At 44.8% G+C, this 27,052-nt stretch overlaps 1 protein-coding gene across 1 annotated transcript in view; it reads right to left on the reverse strand.

The window, feature by feature from the left end:
- TENM4 (teneurin transmembrane protein 4) overlaps positions 1-27,052 on the reverse strand; it is a 1,172,733-nt gene that overhangs the window by 471,222 nt on the left and 674,459 nt on the right. The window contains 1 exon segment of the mRNA XM_030200091.1: positions 4,362-4,614. Coding sequence (XP_030055951.1) covers positions 4,362-4,614 — 253 coding nt within the window.

Raw genomic sequence — 27,052 nt, forward strand, 5'->3', positions numbered from 1 at the left:
TGCGTATACATTAACATATACAAGTTACTACTGTTGCAGATTCTGTAATTGATTTTCCTGCTATAATACTAATGTTTGGGACAATTTTTATATAATAGCTGCACTAGCAGGTGGACATACTGACAGCTCCCAGGGAAAATTCTGTTTTTATTTGCTACATATTATACTGTATTGGGAGTTTATTTGTTTACTATTTCAATAATTACTGATTGACTTCTTTGACAATTGAATAAACATTTATTATGTCTAATACATATTTAGTAGCCAGAGTTTTTCTTGCCTGGAATTCTGCCTGGGGGAGTAAAGATTTACTCGAGGGTCCCCCCCCCCCCCCCGGGAGATCTCCAGAAGGCAACTCCTGTCTCTGAGGCACAGACAGGAATGCAAACCCCCAAGTGATCAAGTACCAACCAGGAGGAAGGATGAGACCTGCTACAGGATCAACCCCTGTTGGTACAAAAACGGCAGTGAAAGTTTTACTCTTGAAGTTTCTCAAGCACTCGGCCACAGAGAGAACCCAAGCTACCCAGGTCAACTGTCAAGACAAAGGGAGTCTCTTGACAAGAAAAATAAAAATAAAGATAAAGATAAAGAAAAACAAGTACTATATAACCAAACAATATGAATATGTAAAAAAAAATATATATATACTAAACTGCATGTAGGGAAGAGGAACCCAAACTATAGCTATGTGATGCAAGGTCCCACATTAAGAGTTACTGCCCAAGTGGAGTGGAGGAGTGGCCTAGTGGTTAGGGTGGTGGACTTGGGAACTGAGGAACTGAGTTTAATTCCTGGCACAGGCAGCTCCTTGTGACTCTGGGCAAGTCACTTAACCCTCCATTGCCCCATGTAAGCCGCATTGAGCCTGCCATGAGTGGGAAAGCGCAGGGTACAAATGTAACAAAAATAAAATAGATACTATTGGAGATTCTACATGGAATGTTGCTACTATTGGAGATTCTACATGGAATGTTGCTATTCCACTAGCCCAAACAAAAAAAACAGCACCACGGGCCTTTAAAAATGGAACACAGTTCTTTAATGAATGAGCCTTGACAAAAAGACCCGACACGGGCCGTGTTTCGGTGACTAGCACCTGCGTCAGGGGTCTACATAGAATACAAAACATAGAAATAATATATTTTTAAAAAATTGTTTTAAATATTCCACTAGCAACATTCCATGTAGAAGGCTGCGCAGGCTTCTGTTTCTGTGAGTCTGACGTCCTGCGTCAGACTCACAGAAGCAGAAGCCTGCACGGCCACTTGGTGATCTGCAAGGGCCGACTTCTACATGGAATGTTGCTAGTGGAATAGCAACATTCCATGTTGTAGAATCTCAAATAGTAGCAACAGTGGAGGAGTGGCCTAGTGGTTAGGGTGGTGGACTTTGGTCCTGAGGAACTGAGTTCAATTCCCACTTCAGGCACAGGCAGCTCCTTGTGACTCTGGGCAAGTCACTTAACCCTCCATTGCCCCATGTAAGCCGCATTGAGCCTGCCACGAGTGGGAAAGCGCAGGGTACAAATGTAACAAAAATAAAATAGATACTATTGGAGATTCTACATGGAATGTTGCTACTATTGGAGATTCTACATGGAATGTTGCTATTCCACTAGCAACATTCCATGTAGAAGGCTGCGCAGGCTTCTGTTTCTGTGAGTCTGACGTCCTGCACGTACGTGCAGGACGTCAGACTCGCAGAAGCCTGCGCGGCCACATTGGTGTGACTCTGGGCAAGTCACTTAACCCTCCATTGCCCCATGTAAGCCACATTGAGCCTGCCATGAGTGGGAAAGCGCAGGGTACAAATGTAACAAAAATAAAATAGATACTATTGGAGATTCTACATGGAATGTTGCTACTATTGGAAGGATCTAGGTGTCATCGTTGATACACTGAAACCCTCCTCTCAATGTGCAATGGTGGCAAAGAAAGCAAATAGAATGTTAGGAATTATTAAGAAAGAAGAAATGGAGAACAAAACTGAGAATGTTACAATGTCTTTGTATCGCTCCATGGTGCGACTGCACCTAGAATATTGTGTACAATTTTAATCAGAAAAGATATACCAGGATTAAAAAATATACAGAGGAGAGCAACAAAAATGATAAACAGGATGAGGCAACTTCCCTATGAGAAAGGCTAAAGAGGCTAGGGCTCTTCAGCTTGGAGAAGAGATGGCTGAGGAGAGATATGATAGAGGTCTATAAAATACTGAGTGGCATGGAATGGGTAGATTTGAATCACTTGTTTACTCTTTTCAAAACTACAAGGACTCGATGGCATGCAATGAAGCAACAAAGCAGTGCATTTAAAACAAATCAGAGAAAATATTTCTTCACTCAACGCGTAATTAAACTCTTGAATTCATTGCTACAGAATGTGGTAAAAAGCAGTTAGCTTAGCAGGGTTTTAAAAAAGGTTGGACAATTTCCTAAAAGAAAAGTGGGAAAAGCAGCATAAAATCTGTTTTTTACTGTTTTGGGATCTTGCCAGGTACTTGTGACCTGAATTGGCCACTATGGAAACAGGATACTAGGCTTGATGGACCTTCAGTCTAACCCAGTATGACAATGCTTATGTTCTTATGTTTTTAAACTGCATTATCATTCAAAGAACCGTCTTTCTCAGTTTATTTATTTATTTGTTGCATTTGTAGCCCACATTTTCCCACCTTTTTGCAGGCTCAATGTGGCTTACATTACGCCGTAATGGCGATCGCCATTTCCGGAATGAGAAATACAAAGCATTGTTACATTACAGTTAACAAACCGGCTCATTTTCTGTGCTGAAATGTGGGAGACCTGCAGTCAATGCTGCTGTTTTGAAAACCCAGGGCTTGAACTGATACTTCCAGGTAAAAATAGCAGGGAGTATATTAAGGGCACATGATACTCATAAAAGTACAAGAGGGCAAACAAAGCTCAATAATAAAATAAATATGTCTTTCTTTGTACAGTATTGGCCACACAGTAGCTCTTGACAATGCATGAGAAGTTGAATGGGAAGAGACAGACATAGAGAAACTTTAGAAAAGGACTGTCTCTTAGGTCCTCTTAATTCAAATTTCATTTCAATCCCCATAATCCAGGTCTTGCTACAGAGAGATGCCGTGACCTGCTCCTTCGCCACTATCCTAGGCCAGTGGCGTAGGAAGGGGGGGCGGTGGGGCGGTCCGCCCTGGGTGCACGCCGCTGGGGGGTGTCGACACCGCTGGTTCCCTGCTCTCTCTGCCCCGGAATAGGTTACTTCCTGTTCCGGGGCAGAGAGAGCAGGGAACCAGCGGAGCCGACGCAGCTCCCAGTGATGTGCAGTCGGGGCGGTTCGGCCCTCCCGCCCATCCCTCGCTGCTTTCCCTCGTCGCCTGACGCCTTCCCTCGTAAGTACGCGCTCGGGGGGGGGGTGCGCTCTGGAGGGGGAGGGTGCGCCGTGCTGCATCCGGGGAGGGGGGGGGGGGGTTGCGCAGCGGCGACCCGCCCCGGGTGTCAGCTGCCCTCGTTACGGCACTGTCCTGGGCTATTAGTGATGAGAAACTGGATGAATAGGAAGACAAGTCAGGAAGCATGCAATAATCATTACGACATGAATACCCTGTGGTTTCAGGAATGACGTGGTATTGTGGAGCAACTGCACAATCCTACGAAGGAACTATTAATCAAATAGGCAAATCTGGTCAGCAGTCACAGAACGAATACCATGATTCAGAACAGGAAGTGCACAAACTTCCTAATCTATGGATCTGTGAAATGAAAAATATACAAACCACAATTATACTTCATTGCACAGTATCCCTTAGGGGCCTTTTTACTAAGCCGTATAAGCGTCTACGCGCGCCCTGCACGCGCCAAAATGGAGTTACTACCCGGCTACCACGTGGCTCCTGCGATAATTTCTTTTTTTTTTGGCGCGCATCCGATACATGCGCCCGAAAAATAATTTCGGACTCGCATGTTGGACGCGCACCAAGTGGCATTTGACACACGTAGGTCATTACCACCAGGTTCCCGCGTGAGACTTTACCGCTAGGTCAATGGCTGGCGGTAAGGTCTCAGACCCAAAATGGACACGTGGCAATTTCTCATGTTGCCGCACGTCCGTTTTCGGCAAAAATGTAAAAAAGGCATTTTTTTTTTTACAGGTGCGCTGAAAAATGATTCTGCACACACCCAAAAGACACGTCTACAGTACCGCAGGCCATTTTTCAGTGCACCTTTGTAAAAGGGCTCCTTAGATTTCAATGTAAAATACCCGCCCCTCCAACTAAAATGGGTAGCCTCAGTTGGTCTACCTAAGTAGACTTACTGTATAACATCAATGTATCACCTACATTGTCTTAAAAGAAGAGAGAAGCCTAACCTAGTCTCCAGTGGGATGTTGCTGTTGAGTAACCAGTTGTCCTGACCATGGATAGGCTCCTGGGTGCTGGCGGGGGCCTCGCCCGAAAGTGAGTGATCCGTCGGTGCAGGGCTGGGATTACTGCGAGGAGTAAAGTTGCCCCTGTTCAGGGAGTTGATGGATGCTGCGTGATGCTGATTCGGAGTGTGACAATGTGACAGCGGTGGTGGGGGAGTTCGAAGACTTAAATGGTTCTGAAGACCCAGTGGTTGATCTACAGAAAGAGAAGAGGGATAAGCCATACAATTATTTTATCCCCTTCAAAAAATAAAAACAAAAATCACACATTCCAACACTCAAGAAATAAATAAATGATGAATCAACCATAAAAAAAGACATTTCTAGTTGTTTCACGCTAGAAAAAGTGACCCAACAAATTCCATAACAGAGTTCCTGAAGTCATGCATCATGCTCAGAACAGAAGCATCCCTTTTTAAAGACTGACCGCCGTGGCCAAAATTAGCCCTGGAAATTTAATCCTAGGCCATATCTGGGCTCAGGCACTGATATATCCAGGGCTAATTCATCTTCAGCTGATGGCCAGGTCTTACGTGGGTCCTGGCCGATATTCAGCCAGGGCCCGCATAAGACACTTATGTGGGTCCCAGCTGAATACGAACCTGGACCTGTATAAGGGAAGTTGAGCAATTCCTGATCCCTCTCTTCCTCGCCCCCCCCCCCCCCCCACATTATGCAGATGGTGCTATTGAAATTTTCCTCTGACTGCTCCAGCGTTATCTAAGTGCAAGGCAAGTCTATTAACTGGGTGTTAACATTTAGGGGTCCTTTTACTAAGGTGCGCCGAAAAATGGTCTAGATGCGTGTATTGGGCGCACGCAGATCCATTTTTCAATGCACCTGCAAAAAGGGCCTTTTTTTTGCTGAAAATAGACGTGTGGCAAAATAAAAATTGGCACACGTCCATTTTGGGCCTGAGACCTTACCGCTACCCATTGACCTAGCGGTAAAATCTCACACATTAACCGGGTGGTAATCGTCAGCGAAAGTACAATGCCGATTACCTCCCGCGTGCCAGAAAATAAAAATATTTTCCGGGGCGTGTAGCAGACGCGCGTCAAAAATGAAATTACCGCAAGGGCCACGCGATAGCCGGGCGGTAACTCAAAATTGACCCACGTACGCGCCTACGTGGCCCCTTAAATGCCCACGATGTGTGATAATGTTTAGAATACTGGTATGTACACATGAAGGAGGGTCAATGTCCAGCTTATTTTCGAAGGAGAACGCCGGCAATCTTCCGACACAAATCGGGAGATGGCCAGCGATCTCCTGAACCCGGCCAAATCGGTATAATTGAAAGCCAATTTTGCCTGCGCCAACTGCTTTCCGTCGCGGAGCTGGCCAAACTTCAAGGGGGTGTGTCGGTAGGGTAGCGAAGGCGGGACGGGGGCGTGGTATGAGATGGCCGGCTTCGCCCGATAATGGAAAAAAGAAAGCCGGCTTTGACGAGCATTTCGCCAGCTTCACTTGGTCCCTGTTTTTTCAGGACCAAGCTTCAAAAAGGTGCCTCAACTGACCAGATGACTACCGGAGGGAATTGGGAATGACCTCCCCTTACTCCCCCAGTGGCCACCAACCCCCTCCCACCCAAAAAAAATATATAATTTTTTGCCAGCCTCAAATGTCATACCCAGCTCCCTGACAGCAGTATGCAGGTCCCTGGAGCAGTATTTAGTGGGTGCAGTACACTTCAGGCAGGTGGACCCAGGCCCATCCCCCCCACCTGTTACATTTTTGGTGGTAAATGGGAGCCCTCCAACCCCCCCCCCAAAACCCACTGTACCCATATGTAGGTGCCCCCCTTCACCCATAAGGGCTATGGTAATGGTGTAGAGTTGTGGGGAGTGGGTTTGGGGGGGGGGGGGGGGCTCAGCACCCAAGGTAAGGGAGCTATGCACCTGGGAGCTATTTTTGAAGTCCACTGCAGTGCCTCCTAGGGTGCCCGGTTGGTGTCCTGGCATGTCAGGGGGACCAGTGCACTACAAATGCTGACTCCTCCCACGACCAAATGCCTTGGATTTGTCCGGGTTTGAGATCGCCAGCATTAGTTTCCATTATCGGCGAAAACCGATCTCGGCAAAGGCGAGGGGGCCAGCGGTGCTGGGGGGGGGGGGGGGGGGGGGGGGGAGGGCTAAAATGTGCCCCCTCACCTCGGGCTCTGGACCCCCCTCCCACCGAAGTCTGGCTACACCCCTGATTTAAACATCAATGGATTTGGGATGTTTTAACACTAATGAATTTTTTTTATATATATTTTAGTTTCTACATCACCTTGGGTGAAATTTTTGTGCCAAGGCAGCGATTAACATGTATGTATACATTTGTTATAAATAGTTCTATGTTATGCTTTATATGGTTTTGCTGCTTTTGTTTTTTATCTGATTGTTATGTTCATACTGTAGTTATTTATGTTAATTTTTTGGAGGGCTGTCTTCTATGTACTTAACTGCCTTATCTACCATGGTGTAGTATTTTATCCATGTTTTGCTTACTTGTTATGGCATTATTGCGTTACGACAATACAACACAAGAACCAAAAGAGACCCTCGCAGTCACAAAGACACTCCACACACAGCAAAGGTGATGAAGAAAATGGAGACTAAACCATGTTCTTGAGAATCAAAAGTTTATTAAAGCACATCCAATACCCGATATGGATCGTGTTTCGGCCTATGCGGCCTGTATCAGGAGTCTAAAAAATCCAAAGCATATAAAACACATAATCACAAATACATGCAATGACACGGTTAAAATACAAAATGAGAGCTAAAAAAGGAAAGTAAATAGTTATGCATCACAATCATTATAAAAATATATTAAAATACACAAATAAAAATAGATATATAGGCAAATATATTGTGCTGTATAACGTTCAGCCTGGTGAATATTAGCCAGTAACTCACAAACATATATCCAAAAAGATAAAAATAAATCAAAGTCTAAAAAATGGAGACCTATTATATTAATATATTTGAGTTGTTACCTCAAAAAAATATATATATTTATATAAACATTTGGAGTATTTATTCATTTTATAAATATTCATGCATTTATATGTCTCCATTTCTTAGACTTTGGTTTATTTTTCCCTTTTTGAATACAAGTTTGTGAATTACTAGCTAATATTCACCAGGCTGAATACTACACAACACGACATATTTGCCTGTATATTTGTTTTTATTTAATTGTGTATTATTAATATATTTTTATAATGATTGTGATGTATAACTATTCAATTTCATTTTTTTAGCTCTCATTTTGCATTTTAACCGTGTCATTGCATTTATTGCTTTACTTCATGTCCAAGTTCTGCTCTGTTGTTCGATTTATTTCGTTAATCTGTTATGCCCTGCTTTGAGCATTTCGAATTAAGCAAGTAACACATGTTCTGAATCAATCGTATCTCAGTCACCATCTTCTTCCTGGGCACAGCTGCTACTAAAAAAACAGTGTAGACTGAGTAGTCGCTTATCTTTTCTTATTCAATGAAATCCATTTATAAAGATCTGACGTGAAGTTACCCAGTACACAGGTGTACCAACTTAATGCGTATCACTACAAAATTTTACCCATAGGATGAATTACCATCACAAGACACCGGTGCTTCATAAACTCATTAACTTCATTGTTCACATTTTCTACTTGATAGTCACCGTGAGATTTTTATCATTGCACAATATTAATGATCCAATCTATGGTAAATAGCTGCATAAGTAACATCTTTTGCAACATATTTTAATTAAATAATTATTTGTAAGGATGCCACAGCTATGAAGGCTGAAGCACTGTTCTTTAGTCAAGTCATAGTACAGTGATATCCTGTCTTTCAGATAACTATAAAGTTGAAATTTTGTGGTGGGGTGATGGGAAACTAAGGGCCCCTTTTCCTAAGACGCGTAGGCGCCTACGCGAGCCAGATTGGAGTTACCGCCCGGTTACCGCATGGCCCTTATGGTCATTTCAATTTTGGAACGCGTCCGCTACGTGCATCTCAAAAATATTTTTTTTATTTTCTGGCGCGGGTAAGGGACGCGCGCCAAGTGGCATTTGACGCGGGTAGATCATTACCACCCAGATTCTTTACCGCTAGGTCTATGGATGGCGGTAAGGTCTCTGACCCAAAATGGACGTGCGTCCATTTTCGGCAAAAAAAAAACCAGGCCTTTTTTTACAGGTGCACTAAAAAATGGATCGGTGTGCGCCCAAAACTCACGCCTACACTACCGCAAGCCATTTTTCAATGTGCCTTTGTAAAAGAACCCCTAAAGTTACTGCTTATAGAAGTACTACAAACTGGAGTATGAAACTATTACTAATATTAAAAAAATATCACCCGAGAGGTGAAAAAAACTCAACAGACAGTCCACAGTCAGAAAACAGAGTTAGAAAAATTCAAGAAAATAAAGTAGAATGGTGAAGAGGGTTTATAACATATTGTTCATTTGTTGGTACAAAAGTCACCTGCCCACTACAGCTACATTTCAGCTTGCGCCTGCTTTAGGGACATATGAAGTTACTACAATACAACTCACACAAGAAATACATAGGGGTCCTTTTACAAAGGCACGTTGAAAAATGGCTTGCGGTAGTGTAAGCGCGAGTTTTGTGCGCACAATGATCCATTTTTTAGCGCAACTGCAAAAAAGGCCTTTTTTTTGCCGAAAATGGACCTAAACCCACCTCTCCTCTCTCCCCTTTCTCTATTTCTGTGGATGGCACTCTCATTCTCACTGTCTCATCTGCTCGTAACCTTGGGGTCATCTTTGATTCTTCTCTCTCCTTCTCTGCTCACATTCAGCAGATTGCCAAAACCTGTCGTTTCTTCCTCTATAACATCAGCAAAATCTGTCCCTTCATCTCTGAGCACTCTACCAGAACCCTTATCCACACTCTTATCACCTCTCACCTAGATTATTGCAACTTGCTTCTCACTGGCCTCCCTATTAGCCATCTCTCTCCTCTTCAATCAGTCCAAAACTCTGCTGCGCGACTCATTTTCCGCCAGAGTCGCTATGCTCACATTAGCCCTCTCCTCAAGTCACTTCACTGGCTCCCTATCCGCTTCCGCATTCAATTCAGACTTCTCTTACTGACCTATAAGTGCATTCACTCTACTGCTCCCCTGTACCTCTCCACTCTTGTCTCTCCCTCGGGTACATAAGTACATAAGTAGTGCCATACTGGGAAAGACCAAAGGTCCATCTAGCCCAGCATCCTGTCACCGACAGTGGCCAATCCAGGTCAAGGGCACCTGGCACGCTCCCCAAACGTAAAAACATTCCAGACAAGTTATACCTAAAAATGCGGAATTTTTCCAAGTCCATTTAATAGCGGTCTATGGACTTGTCCTTTAGGAATCTATCTAACCCCTTTTAAAACTCCGTCAAGCTAACCGCCCGTACCACGTTCTCCGGCAACGAATTCCAGAGTCTAATTACACGTTGGGTGAAGAAAAATTTTCTCCGATTCGTTTTAAATTTACCACACTGTAGCTTCAACTCATGCCCTCTAGTCCTAGTATTTTTGGATAGCGTGAACAGTCGCTTCACATCCACCCGATCCATTCCACTCATTATTTTATACACTTCTATCATATCTCCCCTCAGCCGTCTCTTCTCCAAGCTGTACATAAAACTCTCTTGTCTGTCCCCTTCTCCTCCACTGCTAATTCCAGACTCCGTTCCTTTTATCTTGCTGCATCTCACGCCTGGAATAGACTTCCCGAGCCTGTACGTATAGCCCCGTCTTTGGCTGTTTTCAAATCCAGGCTAAAAGCCCACCTCTTTAACGCTGCTTTTGACTCCTAACCACTACTCACTTGCCCTGTACCCTTTTATCCCCACCTCTTTAATTCCCTTACCTCTTAGTTGTTCTGTCTGTTTGTCTGTCCTATTTAGATTGTGAGCTCTTTGAGCAGGGACTGTCTTTTCATGTATGGTGTACAGCACTGCGTACGCCTTGTAGCACTATAGAAGTGATAAGTAATAGTAGCAGTAGCATGTAAGGGCCAAATCTACTGCCCAGCTACTGCATGCCTAGGGCGGTAATTCTGAATTTGGTGTGTGCGAAAAACACGCGGTAGAAAATATTTTCTGTTTTCTATTGCGTGGCGCTTACCTGGCGGTAAACAGCAGTGAACATACACTGCGTGCCTACTGCCCGGGTAGCACGTGTGATCTTACTGCCAAGTCAACGGGTGGCGGTAAGGACTCAGGCCACAAATAGACGCACGCTGGTTTTTATTTTGCCGCACGTCCACTTTCCATCCCCTTAAAAAAAAAAGTCCTTTTTCCAGGACGCAGCAAAAACTGGCCCGGCGCACGCCCAAAAGATGTGCTTGCATTGCCGCAGGCCACTTTTTGCCGTGACTTAGTAAAAGGGCCCCATAATTAAAATAGTGCAAACATGACTTACTAAGGGCGTCTTTTACTAAGGCGCGCTCACATTTTCGGCGCACACTAAAATTGTGGGCGCGCTAAATGTTAGAGATGCCGATGCATTCCTATGGGCATCTCTACCATTTAGCACACCCACAATTTTAGTGTGCGCTAAAAAAGTGAGCGCGCCTTAGTAAAAGATGCCCTTACTAAACTGCGCTAGCGATTCCCAGTGTGGCAATACCGACAAAGCCCATTCACTTTGAATGGGCTTCGTTGGCAAATGCTGCATGGGAATCACCAGCACAGTTTGGTAAAAGAGGCCCTAACCCTAAGGTAATATCATCCCCCAAATTCTGTAAAAAGTCACTAAAAGATGCACACTCAAATTTGCACGTACAATTTAATTGAATAACGAGCTAATTAGCACCGACAATTGGCTTTAACATGAAATTATTGGTACTAATTAGATTTAATTAGAATATGTGCGTGTCTATCTATATTTCACGCAACAAGTTCAAAAAGGTGGTGCAGAAAAGGGAGGGTCACGGGTGGAACAGGGGCATTCCTAAAATTAACATGCATAGTTAAAGAATAAGGGAGGAAACGCACCTAATTTAGGCGTGAAGATTTGCACCGTGCGTTAACACAATCACCCGGGTCGAGGGAGCAGAACCTTGCCGGCGCCGGGCCCCCTTTGGAGGCCGGACCCGTGGAATCTTGTCCCCCCCCCCCCTTGGCGGCCCTGCAACTGGATTTACTGTGAGAGCACCTTATATTGTCATCTCATTCTTTAAATGTTAGTGAAAGACATATAAAACAATGCAGGCAGAAGTATTTAATTTAAATATAAAAATAATTACTTGCAACTTGATACTGAAGTCAGCATCAGATATTTGTCCCACCTCTGACTAACAAGGGTTTTTCTCAAGCCCATAAAAAATATAAGGCTATTACTACATCCACTAGACATGGCAGAATGAAGTCATAATATCTACTATAATAAAACTCACCCTCAACGTTCTGAGGACACTGACGTCAGTGAAGCCAAGCCCTGACTTCCTTCAAAAAGGTTCGAAGGTTCGTGGTGGTGAAGCCACCAAAATCGCTCCGGGCCCCGCCCTCGAGGGCAGAGCAATGGCAGAACAACGAAGGGGTTGGCAGGGAGGGAGGCAGGGAGGCGGGGGGGGATGGGAAATTGCTCCGGGCCCCGCCCTCGAGGGCGGAGCAATGCCAGAACAACGAAGGGGTTGGCAGGGAGGCTGGGGGGGGGGGGGGGGGGAAATCGCTCCGGGCCCCGCCCTCGCGTCAAACATTATGACGTTGGGGGCGGAGCAATGCCAGAACAACGAAGGGGTTGCCCAGGGACGGAGGGGGGTGTTGGTGACGAAAACCTTGCTAGCGGCCGTTTCATTTGCTCTGAAACGGGCTTCTTTTACTAGTATCATGTAATGTATGTTTTGCTTGAATTTCCAGAATTAAGGGCAGCCCCCTACCTTCCATTGACTTGGCAGGCTCTTACATTTCTGTTTTCTCTTTCCTGTGGGAATGTCGACTCAAACCTCAGACATGACACCGTCTTCCAAAATAAAAGGTACCTGTTTTGTGGCAGTTAGATTTCTAATTATTTTATTTTTAAACTTCTAAAGCAAGAAAACCATTTATGCGTTCCCTCTGTGCTTCCTTCTTAAGCACCGATGGTGCCTCAGGTTCCTGATTCTTTTAATACTTAGGGCGTTTTCTTCAACCTTGCATTCCTTTCTGACAGTCGAAAATGTTTTTCACATAGCAAATGCTATTCTTCTCAAATCCTGGATACATTATCATGTCTAAACCTTGCTAGGTCTAATACCCCTTGTCTTTTACTGCAGACTGATTACTCAGCCTCACAATCCACCCTTTATTTTATCTTAATCTCAAGTACTTAATATTGGTAACGAAAAAAACCCAAAAACAAACAAAATAAAAAAAACATAGACTGAGGAACCTGAAGCTGTGAAATGCAGGTGATTAGATTTGCTTTCTCTTCGAAACTCTACAAGGGCAGACCAATGGTGTACCAAGGGGGGGGGGGGGGCGGTCCACCCCGGGTGCACACCGCTGGGGGGGTGCCGCGCGCCTGTCGGCTCTTCGTTTTCATGCTCCCTCTGCCCCGGAACAAGTTACTTCCTGTTCAGGGCAGAGGGAGCATGGAAACGAAGAGCCGACAGGTGTGCGGCACCCCCCCCCCCCCAGCGGCGTGCACCCGGGGGGGGTTCTTTCGCCGGGGGGTCGCGCTCCACCCAGGGGGTTATTTCGCCGGGGGGGGGGGGGGGGTCGCGCTGTTCCGGGGGGGGGGGGGCGCTGCACCTGGGGGGCGGGGCGCATCGGCGATCCGCCCCGGGTGTCAGCGCCCATAGGAACGCCACTGGGGCAGACACCTAGTTATTTGCTGGCCCATTTTTGTTTTGCAACCTCTTACAGAACTAGGAGATGTGATAACACCAACTTTTTCACTTTCCCTTCAGTCAAGGGTAAGAGGAGCCTAGCGGTCTTTGATAAATCCTTAGCCGGTCAAGCAGCTAGATTATAGGAAGATATCGCTGGTATGTTTTCTCCTTCATAAACACACCTTTCCTTTAGGAAGAAGATAAAAACTTTCTTTTGAGGTTCTTTTCATCTTAAAATGATCATTGTAATTCCCAGATCTTTTTCAGATGTTTTCGAACTCAAAGGTGGTAGCGGGATATATAAACCCAGATGTAATGTGATGTGATGAAAGACCTAGAAGCTATAAGCCACAGTCTCAGGCAAGACCTTTCCGAAAAGCAACAGCAAAGTCTCTGCTTTCAACTGCAGAGATGGGAGCTGTGATAACATGTTGACCCAACTGGCTGTATGAGTCTTGGCGAAAGCATGTAACGATCCCCTTATTGATCAGTACTAATGAAATAAACCACTTGAATAAATCAGACATCTAGAAAAACATTGGGGTCCTTTTACTAAGGTGTGCTGAAAAATGGCCTGCAGTAGCGTTGTGTTTTGAGCGCGCCCAGAATAATTTTTCAGCGCACCTGTAAAAAAGGGCCTTTTTAAAAACTTTTGCCGAAAATGGACGTGCAGCAAAATGAAAATTGCACCGCCAGCCATTGACCTAGCGGTAAAAAGTCTCACGCTGTAACCGGGCAGTAATGACTTACGTGTGCCAAATGCTTCTTGGCGCGCGTCAGATACACAAGGCAGAAAATAAAAATTATTCCTCAGCCGCACGTATCGGACGCATGGCAAAAATGAAATTACTGCAAGAGCCACGTGGTAGCCGTGCGGTAACTCTATTTTGGTGCACGTTGGGCACGCATAGATGCTTATGCAGCTTAGTAAAAGGGCCCCATTATTAGGATTTTCATCTCATTTACAGGCCCTTTTACTAAGGCACGCCTAAAAGTGGCCTGCACTGGTGCAGGCATGGGTTTTGGACGAGTGCTGTTCCATTTCCTCAGCATATTTTTTTTGTGCCGGAAAATTAAAACCAGAATGCGTCCATTTTTAGCCTGAGACCTTACCGCCTTAGCCGTAAGGTCTCACCCGCTAACTGTTCAATATGTGTAAGGGAAAATTAGGTTCTTACCTTGGTAATTTTCTTTCCTTTAGTTATAGCAGATGAAGCCATTACGTATGGGTTATGTCCATCAACCAGCAGGGGAGATAGAGAGCACTCAAACTTTCACAGTGCCCTCTTGGCCAGCTAGCTCCACTGCCTCTTCAGTATTTGAAGCTTCCAAAGCAGTATGGCAAACCGCAATGGGAATCACAAGAGCTTTCCTCACAGCGAACGATGGCCCATCACAAGGGCATGAACTCATAAAGGAGGGAATAAACTCATCCTCCTTATTGTATAAGTGGAGGGGAACACACGCGCCTCCTGGAGGGAATCACACATCCTCCCAACACACTGGAGGGAATGAACTCATCCTCCTATTTATAGAACTGGAGGGGAACACACGCGCCTCCTGGAGAGAATCAACACATCCTCCAAAAAAAAACATGCTGGAGGGAATGAACACATCCTCCTAAATTTAAACTGAACATGAATCCTGAAGATTGTTTTCCAACTTTCTCCCAAGGAAGGAACTTCAGGAAATTAGAACAGAACCTGAAAAACAGATTCACAGCATACAATCATACAGGGAGGGCTCATGGCTTCATCTGCTATGACTAAAGGAAAGAAAATTACCAAGGTAAGAACCTAATTTTCCCTTCCTTGTCATCAAGCAGATGAAGCCATTACGTATGGGATGTAACAAAGCAATCCCTAGATAGGGTGGGAACAAGCCACACCACGCGCTAGCACTTGTGCACCAAAACGCGCATCCCTCCTGGCAGCCACATCCAGCCTGTAATGTCGGGCAAAGGAGAGCTTAGAAGCCCATGTTGCTGCACTGCATATCTCTTGAAGAGAGAGTGCTCCAGTTTCAGCCCAAGAGGAAGAAATCGCTCTAGTAGAATGTGTCTTAAAGGCTACAGGCGGAACCCTGCTGGCCAGCAGATAAGCTGAAAAGATAGTTTCTTTGAGCCAGCGGGCAATAGTGGCTTTAGACGCTGGAGACCCTCTGCGAGAACCGGATAGCAAAACAAACAGATGATCAGAAGTCCTGAAAGAGTAGCTCGCAGATACTGCAGCAGAGTCCTGCGCACATCCAAAAGGTGCAGCTGCCCAAAAGATTCTGGAAACTCTTCCTCTGAAAAAGAGGGCAAGAAAATAGGCTGGTTTAAGTGAAAGGCTGAAACCACCTTAGGCATAAAGGAAGGCACGGTCCGAACCGTGACTCCGGACTCTGAAAATTGCAGAAATGGGTCTCTACAGGACAGCGCCTGGAGCTCTGACACCCGTCTCGCCGAGGTAATGGCCACCAGAAAAACGGCCTTCAGTGTCAAGTCTTTCTCCGATGCTCGCCGAAGCGGCTCAAAAGGAGATGCCTGCAGGGTTTTCAAAACTAGCCCCAGGCTTATTTCCGATCTGAGGAAGAAGGGCAACCTTCGAAAGCTAATCAAGAAATGTATTAAGTTATGTCCAATAAAAAAGGTATCATCTTATTTTCTTTTCCATGTTTTATTTTGTTTGATTTCTATTGATAACCTTTAAGAGTGGACTAACACGGCTACCACACCTCTTTCCAAAGTGAAATCTGTTAAGATGTGCTTTTCCACTGCACAATTGTGAACTCGACAAATAGATATTTAAGTGGAAATTATATGATCATACAGAGAGATATATATTAGCCCCTGATGCAGCCCATTTGGACGAAACACGGCCTGTGTCGGGCTTGTTAATTTTACTTTGATTTTTATTCATTAAATACTGTACTTTTTCACATACGTATCTGCCTTGTCTGTTTTCCATCTACATCTGGGAATTTACAGTAGTAATTAATAGAGTTTACATTTTCATTTAAAAGTCTGCTTATCCATACTATTTGATTGCAAACCATTTTTGAAATAGGTAAGTTTTTATAAGTTTTCAAAATTGAAAATAAGTTGAAGTACTGAGTAGGGCTATTGATCTTGTAGCTCTAGCCTTTTGAGAAAAAAAACAAAGGGCCCTGTTTACTAAAGCGTGCCAGCATTTTTAGCGTGCGTTAATGCTACAGACACCCTTCATAGCACGTGCTAAAAATGTTCGTGCGCCTCCAGAATGGCTTAGAAAACAGGGCCCAAAATGACCTATGAAGTACAATGGACCTAATCCATAGATTACTTTGTAAATAAGACAATAAAATGTGAATAAAAACTCTTGCATGAACTGGTAACCAGTTAATTTTTATTAAAAAATGAGATACATTATCTGACTTTTTCAAAAGATAAATCAAACGGAGTGTAGTATTGTCCTATTGCTTCTCCTATTTAGACTGTAAGCTCTTTGAGCAGGGACTGTCTTTTCATGTTTGGTGTACAGCACTGCGTATGCCTTGTAGCACTATAGAAGTGATAAGTAGTAGTAATGTAGAAGCCTGCCCTTGCAGATCAGCAACGCGGCCGCGCAGGCTTCTGTTTCTGTGAGTCTGACGTCCTGCACGTATGTGCAGGACGTCAGACTCACAGAAACAGAAGCCTGCGTGGCCGCATTGCTGATCTGCAAGGGCAGGCTTCTACATAGAATGTTGCTAGTAGAGGAGTAGCCTAGTGATTAGTGCAGTGGAACATGGGATGTTGTTACTATTTGAGATTCTAGAATGTTGCTACTACTTGAGATTCTACATGGAATGTTGGTACTATTTGAGATTCTACATGGAATGTTGCTATTCCACTAGCAACATTCCATTTTTAGATTGTGAGCTCTTTGAGCAGGGACTGTCTTTTCATGTTTGGTGTTCAGCGCTGCATATGCCTTGTAGCGCTATAGATGTGATAAGTAGTAGTAGTAGTATTCTGAATAGTCTGCAATTGCTTAAGTAATTGAATTGAAACACCCAAGTGATGACGTTACAATAATCCAACATACATACTCAAGGTCAAAGACTGTACTATTAGTCGAAAATGATCTTGATCAAAATATTTGCCTACCCATAATGGGTTCTGGACACGCGCCAAGTGGCATTAGACGAGCATAGGTCATTATTGCCCGGTTACCGCGTGAGACTTTACCACTGGGTCGATGGCTGGCGGTAAGGTTTCAGACCCCAAATGGACACGCGGCAATTTTAATTTTGCCGCACGACCATTTTTGGCAAAAAGATTTAAAAGGCATTTTTTTTTGTAAGTGCGCTGAAAAATAATTCTGGGCGTGCCCAAAACATGTGTCTACACTACCGAAGGACATTTTTCTGCGCAAGACTTTTACAAAATCTGATTAATTCTGACACTTTTTTCCTCTTTCGAAGCTGAATGACCAATCAATAGAAATTTAGGGCCCTGGTTACAAAGTTTAGGGTTACCATATGTCCGGATTTACCTGGACATGTCCTCTTTTTGAGGACATGTCTGGGCAACCGGGCGAGTTTTGCCAATCTGCCCATTTGTCCAGAAATCCGGACAAACGTGCAGATTGCTAGCCTCCCCTTCCCTTAGTTACTACTGCCCTGGTGGTCTAGTGACCTCTTCCGCCTTCGGGCCAGGAAAAAGGCCCACTCTTTCCTGCTGGAAGCGCTGCCCTGCATGCATCCTTCCTGTTGGTGATCTCGGCGTCGATTCAAAATGGCCGCAGAGAGACCTCGCGAGACTTCAACTCTCGGTGGCCATTTTGAATGGGCGCCGAGATCACCAACAGGAAGGATGCACGCAGGGCAGCACTCCAGGCAGGAAAGAGGGGGCTCTTTCCTGCCCCAAAGAGGTCACAAGACCACCAGGGCAGGGACTGTGTTTTGTGTATGGTGTACAGCGCTGTGTATGCCTTGTAGTGCTATAGAAATGATAGGTAGTAGTAGTAGTAAGGTAAGGGGAGGGGGGTGACGGGGGGGTGTGACAGGGGGGAGGGGAAATGTGACAGGGGGCAGAGCGAGGGTGTGGAAGGGGGTGGGGCAATGTGTGTGGTGGGGTGGGGCATGTGTCCTCCTTTTGGGGGGGGGGGGGAAATATGGTAACCCTAAGCTGCGCTATAGGCACGCTAGCATTTTTAATGTGTCCTGAAAATTAGCATCACTAACCACAGATACACCCATATGAATATATGGGTGTCTCTAGCATTCAGCATGTGCTAAAAACACTAGCACACCTGAGTAAACAGGGCCCTTAGTTTTATCTGTATTTAACTTGAGCTTTTGTATTTTCATCCAGAAATCTAAGGTTATGTATTTACTCACATCTATATATCTAAAAGGCAACCCCAACGTTCTGAAGCCTCCACGGAAGTTGAGGCGCCCGAGATATCCGGTGTGCCCTGGAGTGTCTGCACCGCCCTCGCGTCAAAACGTCATGACGTCGAGGGCGGAGCTATTGACACTCGAGGGCCGAAACGGCCCACAGCGAACAAGGGAAGTAGCTTCGAGGGACGGAGGGAGGGGGCCCCTTGCTAGCGCCCGTTTCATTCCGCTCAGAAACGGGCATTTTTTCCTAGTATTTTATAAAATTCATGTACACATCACTACGTCTCTCATGCTCCACCACACCCCCACAAACATCTCTGTTCAGCTTATGTATAAGCAGATGCACTCTTTCTGGGCGTGCAATTTGCAATGGGCGTGCAATTTGCAAAAGTTCTCTTTTGTGTAAAACAGGTCTTGCGTGCAAAAACAGCTTTAAAAATTAAACCACCATGTGGTTTCCCTTGTAGAAAAGGCTTATCAGGTGATCTCTGGAAGGAGTCATTTTATAACTGAGCACATGCATAAAAAGCATGCAGACACGTTTCCTCCTGCATGCGTCAGTGAAAGTTCAAGCGAAAAATAGACTCATACTTCTAGTTTGAAAATTATCTGGGGAATTTACAGGATTACATTTAAACCAGTTCTGTACCATGCACAAATATCCTGGCTTCATTTATGCACATATGCATGTATTTTCTAAAATATGTACGTAAATGCAAGCCAGAGAGTGGGAGAGCGACCAAGGATGCCAGAAACTGGAGGATGTTCGTTAATAAAGAATTCTATTAAAAGTTTTGAAGACTCAACACAACGTCGTGTTTCGGCCAACAGGCCTGCATCAGGAGTCTGCCGTGCAGAATCCTGCAGAGCAATAAAGATGGAGGTCCTTTGAAGATCTCACAGCAGTCTCCTGTGCAGAGTATTGCTGAATATCATTAAGGATGATTCTTCAAAAGAAACCTGTACTACCTGTATTACCAGCAGTGCTTCCGACGGTTTTTTCCCCAACAGTCTTGTTAAAGACTATCTACGTTTCTTTTGAAGAATCATCCTAAATGATATTCAGCAATACTCTGCACAGGAGACTGCTGTGAGATCTTCAAAGGACCTCCATCTTTATTGCTCTGCAGCATTCTGCACGGCAGACTCCTGATGCAGGCCTGTTGGCCGAAACACGACGTTGTGTCGAGTCTTCAAAACTTTTAATAAAATTCTTTCTTAACGAACATCCTCCAGTTTCTGGCATCCTTGGTCGCTCTCCCACTCTTTGCACTTTCCTGTTTTTACCGTGGGGTGTTTGAGTTCTCCGCTTGCCGGCGGATCTCCTCCTGTAAATGCAAGCCCTCATCCTATCTCCAAAAATGTCTTCACCCAATCCACATAACTTTCCAAGTATACAGGCTGAATGTATATAATTTTACCTGCATGCTGTGTGACTGATATCACACGAGCTTATTTCTCTGTGTAAAGGACTGCTTTCCCCATAAAAATGCATCTGAAAATTAAACTCAGAATGACAGAAAAGCCATAGTAAAATCAGGCCCAAACCCACCACAGGAAAGGATGGCGAGGTGCCTTGTTTCCAATGACCAAACTGTAGGAAAGTTTCCAAAAGGAACATTACAACTCAGTAAGATCTGCTGAACACGGCAGTATGAAAGGGAAAGAGCAATTAAAAACTCTACTTAAAATAAAAGATTCTGGCTCTTTGGTAAAACCCTAGATTTAACAATCAATTGAGTGAGTTGATTTGCTAAAGCAGTGAGGCAAGACATCTCACTGCACAGTTGCATTATCTTGTTCTTCTGTTCTAGCGAAGACAACTTTCACACTGATCTTTTGAATAACATGGTAAAACTGCACACTGATGAAACAATTGTGCACAAATTCTTGCTCATCAGGAGACACAAGGAGGACCTTACGAGACTGGGCGTCTAAATGGCAGATGACGTTTAATGTGAGCAAGTGCAAAGTGATGCATGTGGGAAAGAGGAACCCAAACTATAGCTATGTAATGCAAGGTTCCACATTAGGAGTCACCGACCAAGAAAGGGATCTAGGCGTCACTGGTGATGATACATTGAAACCCTCTGCTTAGTGTGTTGTGGCGGATAAGAAAGCAAATAGAATGTTAGGTATTATTAAGAAAGGAATGGAAAACAAACGTGAGGATGTTATAATGCTTTTGTATCGCTCCAGGGTGCAACTTCACTTTCAATATTTTGTTCAATTCTGGTCGGTGCACCTGAAAAAAGATATAGTGGAATTAGAAAAGGTACAGAGAAGGGTGACGAAAATGATAAAGGGGATGAGACAACTTCCCTATGAGGAAAGGCTGAAGCATCTAGGGCTCTTCAGCCTGAAGAAGAGACGGCTGAGAGGAGATATGATAGAGGTCTATAAAATAATGAGTGGAATGGAACGGATGGACGTGAATCATTTGTTTACTCTTTCCAAAAATACTAGGACTAGGGGGCATGCGATGAAGCTACAAAGTAGTAAATTTAATACAAAGCGGAGAAAATATTTCTTCACTCAACGTGTAATTAAAATCTGGAATTCGTTGCCAGAGAATGTGGTAAAGGCGGTTAGCTTAGCAGGGTTTAAAAAGGGTCTGGACGACTTCCTAACGGAAAAGTCCATAGACCATTATTCAATTGACTTGGGAAAATCCACTGCTTATTTCTGGGATAAGCATCATAAAATATATTGAGCTTTTTTGGGATCTTGACAGGTATTTGTGACCTGGATTGGCCACTGTTGGAAACAGGATACTGGGCTTGATGGACCGTTGGTCTGTCCCAGTATGGCAACACTTATGTACTTATGTTAAAAGGAGCCGACTACGCTGCTTGTAAAGAACATCGCTTCAATATCTTTGTAACGGTTCCAGGGTACGTTTCTGCCTTACAGGAAAAGGAGATCCAAATGCCTGCGGACACGGGGGGGGGGGGGGGGGGGGTACTGAGCGATAGCACTCAACAGTCCCAAATGACAGGCAACAGGAGAGATCTAATCTCTGAGGAATTAATGAAGACTCTTCCCCTTCCCCCCACCAATGGAGCACCATCTTCATTAGTAAGCTTCTGAAGAGTGAGTGCCGCAAGTGAAATATTATCGTATTTAAGATATAATGAAACATTTAAAGAACTTTTTGATTGTCAAAGACTGCCGATACACATTAGTTGTTTTTTTTCCTTTTTGGCGGTTTTGCATTAAAATGTCATTGACTTCCCCTGACACAGTCACCCTAAGTGAAAGAGAAAGCTGACAAACCTCGACTAATGAAGCCTGAACTCCAATGGCAATTTAGATGGATGGAAGAAATTGTTTTGCAATCAAGTGAAATAGACAAATTAAATGCGTGCACTGTAAATACGCTACTAATGAGGGGACCGCCTGACACCAGCCAAATGATACAATATAATTCCTTTGCTGGAAATGCTCATTCTGAAAAGATTTATTGCATTTACTGAATTTTAAACTGCCAAATTTCAAGGCAGCACTACTTCAAAATGCAAATAAAGGCAGCGTAAATTTTTCTGATTACACATCTCCAAAAAAATACTGTATCTGTTAAGTATATCGATAGTCCAAACAGCACGAAAAGGAAATGATACCATTATTTAATTATTTATTTGTGACATTTATATCCCACATTATCCCAAACAAGTTTGAGTTCAATGTGGCTTACAATAAACAGTACTGGATACATAACCAAGAATAATACATAAGAAAGTAATTTGTTGTAAGAATCCAATTTTACAATACAGTATCATAAACGTACTGGGATTGCTATGGATGTTTAACATTTAGAAAATCTATGATGAATGAGATATTGTACATTAAGCAAAGAGAAGGTTAATGGCAGGGCCGTGCCAACACGGTAAGCGCCACAGGGGGGCACCTGCCTTCAAGGGCGCCGCGCCGTAGTTGTATTTTTAAAAAAAAACCTTACTCTTCCGCTCCATCCCCGATTCCCTGGCGCTTTAAATTTACCTCGCTCCGCACCCGACGTCTGCGCAGCATCAGTAAAAGCGCTGCCTGTCTGACGTCTCTCCACCAGCCTTCGCTTTGCTCGTTCGTTCCCTCTGTGTCCCACCCTCAAGGAAATGACGTCAGAAGAAGGCGGGACACAGAGGGAATGAACCAGCGAAGGGAAGGCTGGTGGAGAGACGTCAGACAGGCAGCGCTTTCACTGATGCTGCACAGACGTTGGAGGCGGAGAGAGGTAAATTTAAAGAGCCGGGGAGTCGGGGATGGAGCGGAGGAGGCTCAGGCTGAATGAGAAGTATGCTCAGAGCCTCCTCTGCAGGCCAAACCCAGCCATTTCCTCCATCGTGCCCCAGACGGCAGCTTAGGGGAGCAGCGCTCGGCTCTTTGGCACCGCCCAGCTCTTCCACGCGCCTTGGAGCCAGGCAGGTCCGGGGGAGGGGCGTGCGCGCCAACTGATGGTCTGCAGGAGGGCGACAGAGACCCTAGGCACGGCCCTGGTTAATGGTAGAGTAATAACCAATTCAAGTACTAATTAGTTGTTTGAGATATGATTGTTCTTTGTCAGGGTTTGTTTGAATAGGAACGATTTGAGGATTTTGCGGAATCTAGTATATTCCTGTATATTTCTTATTTTGGGTGGTCAGGAGTTCCACCATTTGGTTCCTAGGTAAGTGAAGTCTGCAGAGTGGACAGTTTTGTAGATCACTTTTTTGCAATTTGGGAGGTGTAGTCTGAGATAGTTTCTTGCCTCATATTTAGTGTTTCTTTGAGGTAAGTTTATTAATGGTACCACATAGTCTGGAGCTGTGCCATTTAGGATTTGAAAGATAAAGGTACATAATTTCAAGGTGGTTCTCGCTTTGATGGGAAGCCAGTGTAATTTAATAAAGGGGGGGCACTTTCAAAACGAGAGATTTTGTATATGAACCTGGCTGCAGTGTTTTGAGCTGTTTGGAGTTTTTTGAACAGGTACTCCTTACAGCCAGCATATATGGCATTACAATAATCGAATTGGGATAATCATTAGAATCGAGACAGCAAAAACAACCAGAAATATGGCCTACAGAACAACTACCAACTGCTCAAAGAACATTCTCTCAGGATGTTGCTCCTTCTTAGTCTACAGAATTAGCTGAGACTTTGTCAGTTACGAGTTCAGGACTTGAAAAGTTATGGGTAATGAGGAATGTGTCATCAATATGGACAAGAACAGGGCCATGCCTAGGGTCTCTGGCGCCCCCCTGCAGACTATCAGTTGGCGCCCCCCCCCCCCCCCGGACCTGCCTGGCTCCAAGGCGCGTGGAAGAGCTGGGCGGTGCCAAAGAGCCGAGCGCTGCTCCCCCAAGCTGCCGTCTGGGGTGCGATGGATGAAATGGCTGGGTTTGGCCTGCAAAGGAGGCTCTGAGCATACTTCTCAGTCAGCCTGAGCCTCCTCCGCTCCATCCCTGATTCCCCGGCGCTTTAAATTTACCTCGCTCCGCCTCCGACGTCTGCGCAGCGTCAGTGAAAGCGCTGCCTGTCTGACGTCTCTCCACCAGCCTTCCCTTCGCTCGTTCGTTCCCTCTGTGTCCCGCCCTCAAGGAAATGACGTCAGAAGAAGGCGGGACACAAAGGGAACGAACGAGCGAAGGGAAGGCTGGTGGAGAGACGTTAGACAGGCAGCGCTTTCACTGACGCTGCGCAGACGTCGGAGGGGGAGCGAGGTAAATTTAACGTGCTGGGGAATCGGGGATGGAGCGGAGAAGTAAGGTTTTTTTTTAAATACAACTCGACGGCGCGGCGCCCTTGAAGGCAGGCGCCCCCCTGCGGCGCTTACCCCGCTTACCGTGTTGGCACAGTCCTGGACAAGAAAGCGACTGATCTCTATGGAAGAGAAACCATTTTAATCAAAAGACAAGCTGATCTTTCACAATAAACTAGAAATATTAAAGAATGCATCTAGGAAATGAAATTTGCACTTTTACAAATTTATTTATTCAAAAGATTTTTAACTTAAAGTCGTTAAAAGTTACACCTGAAGCAGTTTCTCCACATCTAAAATCTATCTCCCACCTACAAAATGATGTGGTTCTCAGTAATCTTTACACAGCCTTGGAGAAACTGGATGAAGACATTACACCCCTGGCCCCTCTAAGCTGAGTGGAAGTCCTCCAACTGCATTGCTCCCAGTAGGTGGGGTGGGGGGCGGTGCTTCTCTAGGGGCAGGCAGGTTCCATGGAGTCCTGCAGAGCTTGCCTGTCCCTCAGGGCCAGATGCACTAAACAATCCTTAGAGCCCTTCCCTTACCAATTCCCTTAGCGAATCGGTAAGGAATGGGCACGCATTAAGGAAAGGGAATGCAAATGAGCTGCTCGTTGTAGCTCACTTGCATTCTCTATTCCATCGTTAAACAGTCGTCCAATCGGCCGGTCAAGAATGCGCAGCACAGCCAAGCGTTATGCTGGCTGCTCTGTGCATGCCAAATACGCCTCCCTGTGCCGCCCGAAGACGCCGCGCTGCTCACCCCCTCCGATGCGCCTCGATCCAGAGGACAGGGCAGTTGAGGACGCCCATCCAAAAAAAACGCCCATTGTGGCCGCCTTCCCTCCCGCAATAATAAAAACGTCTTTTTTGAAAGTGCTTCACTCAGCTGAGAGACCTGGAAGTCCCTGAGCCAATCACAACACGTTTTGTGCTCTGTGTGTTTATCTTTTCAGGACATTAAGAGGGGCCAACATTTTTGGCAGATGGGGCACTGCTCTGGATTTCATAGAAATGCTCCCAGGTACACATCTCACCATTGCTCCCTCATCTTGTCTGCTGAGCCCTTCAAAACCCACCCCACTACCCAACTGTACACCACTACAATAACCCCTATGGGTGAAGGGGGCACATATATGTGAGTACAGTGGGTTTCTGGAGAGTTTTGGAGGGCTCATGGTTTCCTCCACAAGTGTAACAGGTAGGGGGAGGTATGGGCCTGGAATTCATTGCTGGAACAAGCAGTAAAAGCAGTTCCGCATACAGTTCAAACTCCTCTTATTGACCTATAAGTGCATTCACTCTGCAGCTCCTCAGTACCTCTCCACTCTCATCTCTCCCTACATTCCTCCCCGGGAACTCCAGTCACTGGGTAAATCTCTCTTATCTGCACCCTTCTCCTCCACTGCTAACTCCAGACTCCGTCCCTTTTATCTTGCTGCACCATATGCCTGGAATAGACTTCCTGAGCTGGTACGTCAAGCTCTATCACTGGCCGTCTTCAAATCTAAGCTAAAAGTCCACCTTTTTGATGCTGCTTTTAACTCCTAACCCTTATTCACTTGTTCAGAACCCTTATTTTATCATCCTCACTTTAATATTCCCTTATCTCTTATTTGTCCTGTTTGTCTGTCCTAATTAGATTGTAAGCTCTGTCGAGCAGGGACTGTCTCTTCATGTTCAAGTGTACAGCGCTGCGTACGTCTAGTAGCGCTATAGAAATTATAAGTAGTAGTAGTTAATGTAGCTGGGTTTAAAAAAAGATTTGGGCAAATTCCTGGAGGAAAAGTCCATAAACAGTTATTAAGGTAGACCTACAGAAAGCCCCAGTTTGTCCTTGAGGTTAAATAGCATGGAACCATTCCACATTTTGGGATTCTGTCAGGTACTTGTAATCTGAACTGGCCACTGCTGGAAACTGGATACTGGGCTATATGAACCTTGACCTGTCCCAGTAGAGCAACTCTTACGTTCTTATGAAAAGACAAAGAAAGAAATACAGCTTGCGGGGGAAGGGCACTGTCTGACACAAACGTTAGTTTGTACCGTCAAGCCTAGATATAAGAATGACCTGGAACCTTTTTCAACTGACTTGGTATCTATTTTTGTTTTTTAGATTAAAAAATATTTTTTTTTATTGATGACTTACGCAGAGCTATAATATTGAACATTATGAACAATCAAAACAGATACAGAAAAATAAAAGATGTGAATTTCCATCATCAAACATTTTCATAAGTATATCCCCCTCATCCTTACCCTGAACTTCCTTCTACCCCGATTACCGCCGGCGTAACAAAAATAAATAAATTTTTGTAGCGCCGGAAATGACGGTGCGGTAGGGGTGGGAAGTGCCGCCTGACTGTTGCGGTAGCCTGACGGTACTACTTCCATTATAGCGAGCGGTGCATCCCACTGACTTTTCTATTGTAATTCTGGCATAACAGTTTCCTGCTGCTTCATTGCCTTTCAATTCAATTGAGCTCAGCTTCTGCTGTGTAGTCCTGTGTAGCAGCTACCCAATATATTTCACGTGTATTTATAACCTTCCCTAAGTGTCAATACATAGTAACATAGTAGATGACGGCAGAAAAAGACCTGCACGGTCCATCTAGTCTGCCCAACAAGATAAACTCATATGTGCTACTTCTTGTGTATACCTTACCTTGATTTGTATCTGCCATTTTCAGGACACAGACCGTAGAAGTCTTGCCCAGAACTAGCCCCACCACCCAAACAC

This window comes from Microcaecilia unicolor, chromosome 4 (assembly GCF_901765095.1).
Source record: "Microcaecilia unicolor chromosome 4, aMicUni1.1, whole genome shotgun sequence".
NCBI lineage: Eukaryota > Metazoa > Chordata > Amphibia > Gymnophiona > Siphonopidae > Microcaecilia > Microcaecilia unicolor.